Here is a 7,262-nt window from a genome sequence, read left to right as displayed (position 1 = left end):
TAATTATATTAATCTATTATATGTTAAATATGAAAGTAAGTCACATTATTGTCAGATTAAAACCTGTCACCATTAGTTTCAGCTCAGTTAACATGATGATAAAGAAGTGAAATTTATTTACGATATGTGTTTATTGTAATAATTTTGACAATATAAGAATTTGGTGATCACATTCCAATTTGTTTGGTTAATCATAAAAAGTTGAACTACCAGATAAAAATATATATGTAAGATTCAAAATTTTGCACTGTAGAATGAAAGTTCCAATTGTTATTTATGACGATTTGGAATATTTAATAAAAAAAGCAATAATTGTAGACCCGATCTAGAGAAATCGTATATAGTGATATATTAAGAACGGGAATAAAGTGGTTTTTGTTATAACATTTAATATGTGTTGGACATTATAAAAATCCAGATGTGTATCCAGAAGCAAATTGGCATAACAAATTTATCGAATCTACGAAGAAAGAAGTTGAACAATGGGTAATTAATGTACTGTAACTGAAGAAATGACACTTTTAACATCTGAAGAACGCTGAAAACATAATAAATCATGAACCTGTTCATTATGTAAATTATAATTCACAAAAGAAACAAAAAGTTCGTCATCATTAAGGTTGAATTACAATTATTCGTTGATTGTGTTTTATTTTAATGTTGGGAAAACGAATTAGAGGCGTTATTTCGCATTGATGTGAAAGGCATGTTATAGTTCGTTTCAAAAATTATGATTGAAGTCAGAAATCAAATTATTTAATATATTTGGTTGCAAATAATTTATATGACTGTCACTTTTTGCCATTTGATTGTAAAAAATACATTAAATAAAAAATATATGTGAATTTAGATATGCTTTTGAAGGCAATCTAAAATATAATATCCCAGAGATTTACATGATGAACATAAAGATTTACCATTTGCTCCTGAAAATAAAATTATGCCTGGAAATAAGAAAAAAATTACTAACAACTCTGAATGATAAACAACATTATGTAATCCTCTACAGCAATCTCCAGCAATATTTATCTTTTGGACTGAAGATGGCAAAAATGTATAAAATTGTCTCATGAATAATTCAGTAACTGGACAAGCTATGGAAACTATCAGAAACAGATAAATATAAAGTTGGTTTCAGGTGGAAAAAAGTGTGAGAAACTTATAGCAAAATCAAAGTTCAAAGAAAGAATAATCTTCATTGAAAATCGTGCCCCAATTCACACGAGAAAGACAAAAATTCTGTTCAACAAACAAATTTATATTGGAAGGAGCATACTCAATTGATCTAAGAAAGTAATGTTATCACTCCAATGTTATTAAATCAGAATATGGAGAAAAATTAAACTTTGTCATCAACATACTGTTAGTTGAATTTATAGTGTATAAACAGAAGATTTTTGTGAAGATACGAAGAAAATTCTTGATAAATTTGATACTGATGGTAACCTTAAGATAATAAATATTATATTTGATGAATAAATGAAGAAGTATTAAATAAAATAAAAGATGAATGTAATGGAAAAATGATGAAAGAATTTATGGTTTGAGATCAAAAATGTGTGCTTATAAAGTTGGTAATCTTGAGGAGTAAAAGTGAACAATCTGGAAAATAAAACAACTGCATTACCATATGGTCATATAAGTTTGAATTTATGTAATTAAATAATTGGTTTATGTTTTTTGTATTTATTTATTTTTTATAAAATTCATATTAAATATGTTCATTGTTACATTGAAAAATAAGTCAGTTATATGTTCTTTGACTGCTAAGCTATTGTCCCATCATAATCATCTATTAAATTTATATTGTCTTTAACATTAACATTAATTTGAGTCACAAACATGTTTTAAATTCACAACAAAAATAAACGTATAATGTTAGGACCTGGCAATGCAAATGCGAGACTATAAACACTTACTTCAAATTATGAATGATTGACCAAAATTTCAAGGTAAAATTTTTGATGTTGTTGAGGAATATATTGCAAGATCTTCTTGCGGTCAGCATGTTAAGCTTGAGTGACTGACATCTGTCTGTTGTACATATGTTCTTGTTTGTAGTATACACACATTTCGCTTCCCAGTACCCTGCAGGATGAATACAGAGTCTGCCAGAAAAATCTTTACAGTCTTTGTCAGGTTCTATCAAGATATCGATATTGTTGTTTGATTTGAGTTAGTAGTGTGTTGTAGTACGGTCTTTGGCTCAACAGATGTTAGTACTTTCATCTTGACATTGAAACAAGATGGCTGGAGCATGCTTGACATTTGATCAACTAAAATGTATTGCGAAGTGATTTTTCAAGTTTGATAATGCTGTTGAAGTGCAGCATCAGTGGAGGTGGGACTTTGAAACAGAACCGTCAATCCACCTAACAATTAAATGCATCATTGACAAATTTGAATTGCATGGAACAATTTGTGATATTCACAAAGTAAGATGAGGAAACAGTGTACAGCTACAAGTTGTGCTTCACTGGCTCTCATGTTGGAAACATTTATTAATTCTCCATCTAAGTCTGCTACACAATGTGCGCGTGAAGAGGGGGTTGGCAGTACAAGTGTATGACGAATTTTGAAAGCTGCAAAGTGGAAAGTTTACATTCCATTATTACTGCACATGGTTAATGTTTGGACTCTGCTACTCACTCCAACTGCCATCTAGTGGCAGCTTCAGACTGGCCAGGTCAAACTGTCCAGTATAGTCTGCTCCCTGTCGGAAGAATTTGCAACCTATGTGCGGAAGTGGATCTCCCAGGTCCTTTGTGTGCGCAGGTAGGATTAGCCGTTGTAACGGCCGAGCAGGTAGCTGCGAGACCCCGTAGCGGACGGGCGTGTATGTCTTCCAGCTAAGCCAGGAGCCGCAGTTGGCGCGCTGCCTGTGCAAGTTGTAACGTTTAATGTAATAAACAATTATAACAGACAACTTGTTCCGTCTAGTTATTGTGAGTGGAAACAAGGGGAGGACAGTAAGTTCTCTCGCACTATACATTCACACTCCAATGTGCCACCACGGGAAGAAGAGCCCGCGCGCACATTTTTTGGTCCTCCGGGCCGGATGCAGTGACCACGCGGAATTTACGTTCGCGCGGATTTATTTTCCGGTATTTGTGAACTTCTAAAAAACCACGTGTGAGCTGCGCACGTGATCGGTTTCGTTGTTGCCTGCTATCGAGTGTCCCAAGGCCTGTTCGGGACTTCGACAGTAACAGCCTTAACAACGACGATCGGGGACATAGTTGTGAACATTTAATGTGTCTCTAATTCAAACGCGGGAGGCACAGAAACGCGTCGGTGCCAGCATCATCGGTGACGTCACGTCCTGCTCCCGCCGAAACTTCGCGCCGTCGGAGACTGCAACGCCTGCCACGCCAGCTGCCCGTGCCCGTGCCCGTGACGCCGCTGCTGTTCCAGTCCGCACTGCCTCGTATTGACGCTGCAGCCTGGTAAGTGCATCTGTTGGCTTCCTGCTATCATCTTCCTGGTCCTAAGATGGAGCCCTCAGAGAAAACAAAATTAGTCAAGCAGAGAGGTGTAGCAAAGGCCGCTCTCGCGCGCTTAGCGAGCTTTGTGCAGTCTGCAGACAGTGCCAGCATCGAAATGTTGGAATCAAAATTAAATCGATTGACTCGGATTCAGACTGATTTTGAGTCGTCTCAATCACGGCTGGAAATTGAAGACGAATCAGCAGATCACAGTAAGGACAGGGCAGAATTCGAGGATTCGTGGGACTTCGTTGAATCCACTCTCAAGGGTTCAATGAAGAGGTACACCCAGATTCCGCAGCCTTTGGGCTCGAATCCATCAGGCAGTGTCAGTTCTTTGAAACTACCCGCTATTAACTTGCCAAATTTTGAAGGTGACTACCTTAAGTGGTCATCATACAGGGATACGTTTTTGAGTCTCATTATGAATAACAATTCAATTGATGACGTTCAAAAACTTCATTACCTTAATTCGTCTTTGCGAGGTGAAGCTAAGGACCTTTTGAAACATATACCTGTCACAGCAGGAAATCTAGCGATAGCCTGGGGACTTATTACGCAGAGGTATAATAACCCAAAAATAATTGCAGCCAGACATGCTAAGGCTTTGTTGGCCTTGCCTACAGTCGGCCATGGCGCAGCGAGCGATTATAGGCAACTAATTAATCACGTATGCAGCCATTTGAAGGCCTTAGAAGCTCTCAAACCTGATGTTCCACTTCATGAAGTTATTCTTTCGGAAGAGATTCTGTCCAGTATGCGACCCACAGATCGTCATGAGTGGGAGGTAAAGATGTCTGGGTCGACATTCACCACATTAAATCAACTAATAGATTTTTTGGAAACAAAATGTCAGGCCCTTGAGTTGATCAGGTTCAGGGATAACACCTCAAGGGATTTGCAAGGAAATGTCAATAATTTAAATCAAACAAGACATGTGAGGAGGGCTCATCTCGCTAATGCTGATGCTGAGGAATCATGTAATTTTTGTAGTGAACCTCATACTATCACTAAATGCAAGGGGTTTCAAGCACTAAATGTCGATGAGCGGCGGGCATATGTCACAAAAAATAAGCTTTGTTTTTTGTGCATCCGCTCTGGTCATTTCTCGACTAAATGCAGGATTTCTCCATGTAAGACCTGTAAAGGAAGGCACAACATACTGCTCCACAAGCCTGCTGAACCAAGGAATGGGCAGAGTAGTGAACCAGGAGGCCATTCCCTGGCCCATCAAACTACGAACGGGAAGGCAAACACCCATTGTAATGTTTTGTTGGCAACAGCTGTTGTCAACATTAAAGACAGCATGGGTAGACAGCAGGTTTGCAGAGTTCTGCTAGATAGTGCGAGTCAGCTATCCTTTATATCTAAGGGCATGGCAGAGAAATTAAAACTGAAACGAAGTAAACATTCGTTTCCTGTGAAGGGTATAAACAATGCCTTTGCTGCCTCAGTGTCTTACACTTGTGATGTTGAACTGTCGTCTAGAGTCAACGACTTTCGTGTCAGAACCACTTGTGCTGTCGTAGATCATGTCACCAGTGACCTACCAGCGAGCAAGATAGACACAAGGTCCTGGAGTGTCCCATGTAATCTTCCGCTCGCTGATCCAGAATTCAACAAGCCTGCCACAGTAGATTTAATTCTTGGTGCTGAGGTTTTCTTTGACATTGTTTGTAAGGAAAGGCTGGTGAAACCAGGTCATCCCTCACTGGTCGAAACAAAATTTGGCTGGATTTTGTCTGGTAGGATGCCTTCAGCTTCATGCAACATGCCTCGTTCTACAGTGACCTCGTGCTTTGTTAGAGGTGACAATTTAGATGCCAAACTGCAAAGATTTTGGGAGTTAGAGGAACTGTCTACGAAAACGATTAGTAAGCAGGGTAAAATATGTGAAGCTCACTTTCAGCGCGACATGGCACGAGATGAAGAAGGGAGATTTGTGGTTCGACTACCAGTGAAACCTGACTGTAAATCATTAGGCGAAGCACGACAACAAGCATCTCGGAGATTGGCGCATCTTGAGAGGAGGTTTAAAAGGCAACCGAATCTGCAGAAGGAATACGCTGCATTCATGCATGAATATGGTAATGAGATCGCTTTGCTGATGGACAGTTCCCCTATTCCATATAATAGCAAATTAAGGGATTTGCACCCGTTTGTTGATGCCGAAGGTATTTTACGAGTGGGAGGGAGATTAATGAATGCTAGTGTACCATATGATGAGCGCCATCCTATTATCGTACCGCCTATGCATCATTTGACAAAATTCTCATTATAGATGAACATGAAAATCTGTTGCACGCTGGGTCACAACTTTGTTGGCTATGTTGCGTAGGAGATTCTGAATCCCCAATGGGCGTAACACAGTCAAGGGAGTTATCAGAAAATGTATAAAATGCTTTAGGCTTAAGTCCAAGACAGCAGTTCAAGTCATGGGTCAGCTACCTGCAGCTAGAGTAAACCAGTCTCATCCATTCCAGCACTGTGGAGTAGATTATGCAGGCCCTATTGCTGTAAAGCATGGTGGAAGGCGGAGTAAAGTTACCACCAAGGCTTATATTGCTTTATTCATTTGCATGGCAACCAAGGCCATCCACTTAGAATTAGTTAGTGACTTGGTAAGAAGTTCAATTTTGGCCGCCCTCAGGAGATTCATTGCAAGAAGAGGGAAACCTTCTCACATGTACAGTGACAATGGTACCACATTTGTAGGTGCAGACAATGAGCTTAAACGTTTTCTCTCCAACGATGTTACTGTTGAAGGTGTGGTGAATCATTCGACCTCAGAGGGAATCAGTTGGAGGTTCACTCCACCTCGTGCCCCTCACTTTGGTGGACTCTGGGAGGCAGGAATCAAATGCATGAAGTCGCATCTCAAACACGTCGTCGGCAATGCAGGGGTGACATTTGAAGAACTGACTACTGTGTTAATTCAGATAGAAGCATGCTTGAATTCAAGGCCGTTGTGTCTTTTCTCTGATGACCTAGATTCTTCTGCTGCTCTCACTCCTGGTCATTTCCTAATCGGACAGCCCCTTTGTGCTCATCCTGAACCCTCTGTCCTTGAGGTTCCCGCCAACAGGTTGCACAGATGGCAACTTGTGCAGCAGTTGCATCAGTCCTTTTGGAAGAGGTGGTCCACAGAATATATACATGATCTGCAGCAACGCAAAAAATGGACATCGGAAGGAGCATGGCAACCACAGATCGGCGATCATGCGCTGGTCAAGGAGGATAATTTGCCTCCCTTGGTGTGGAGGCTGGGTGTCATTGACCAGCTGTTTCCCGGTCCTGATAAGTGTGTGCGCGTGGTAATGGTAAAAACTGCTAATGGGCGTATTAAGAAGCCTATAGCAAAATTATGTCCCCTGCCTAAACAATGAATCAGTTAAGTGTTCCCTCAGATCTGTGTAGTGATATATGATACAGAGCCACTGCCAAATTGTCATTTACTTGAATAACCTCATAATTCATAAAATCAGCTTGGAAGGCTGTGGATGTTTCTTGTGGACTAACTGCTGTTAGTATTGATTTCATGTTTTTATGCAGTATAATATTAATACTCTATTGTTTTGTGTCCTGCGTGTTAGTACCCATCGTGTTTCACATGCAGCATGACAGTGGTGTTTGGTGATGTGGGCATCCCAAATGTTAGTGTATTCATGTTTTATGTGCATTGATATTGTGTCTAGTTATATTTTTATTGTTTACTTGTTTTGGTGTTGATGTTTGTTAAAATGTTGGTTATTTGTAAAAAATGTTAGTGTATTCATG

At 39.7% G+C, this 7,262-nt stretch overlaps 2 protein-coding genes across 2 annotated transcripts; both read left to right on the top strand.

The window, feature by feature from the left end:
- The first annotated feature begins 3,492 nt into the window (after positions 1–3,492).
- Positions 3,493–5,766, top strand: LOC124555853. The gene has a single exon (XM_047129918.1). It carries the CDS (start codon positions 3,493–3,495, stop codon positions 5,764–5,766), a length of 2,274 nt encoding a protein of 757 aa, XP_046985874.1.
- A 154-nt stretch (positions 5,767–5,920) lies between these two features.
- Positions 5,921–6,871, top strand: LOC124555852. Its single transcript, XM_047129917.1, has one exon. The coding sequence runs from the start codon at positions 5,921–5,923 to the stop codon at positions 6,869–6,871; it is 951 nt and encodes a 316-aa protein (XP_046985873.1).
- The last annotated feature ends 391 nt before the right edge of the window (positions 6,872–7,262 follow it).

The sequence above is a fragment of the Schistocerca americana genome, chromosome X (genome assembly GCF_021461395.2).
Source record: "Schistocerca americana isolate TAMUIC-IGC-003095 chromosome X, iqSchAmer2.1, whole genome shotgun sequence".
Lineage (NCBI taxonomy): Eukaryota > Metazoa > Arthropoda > Insecta > Orthoptera > Acrididae > Schistocerca > Schistocerca americana.
Note: the sequence above shows the minus strand (reverse complement) of the source record. Positions and strands in the feature narration are given on the sequence as shown.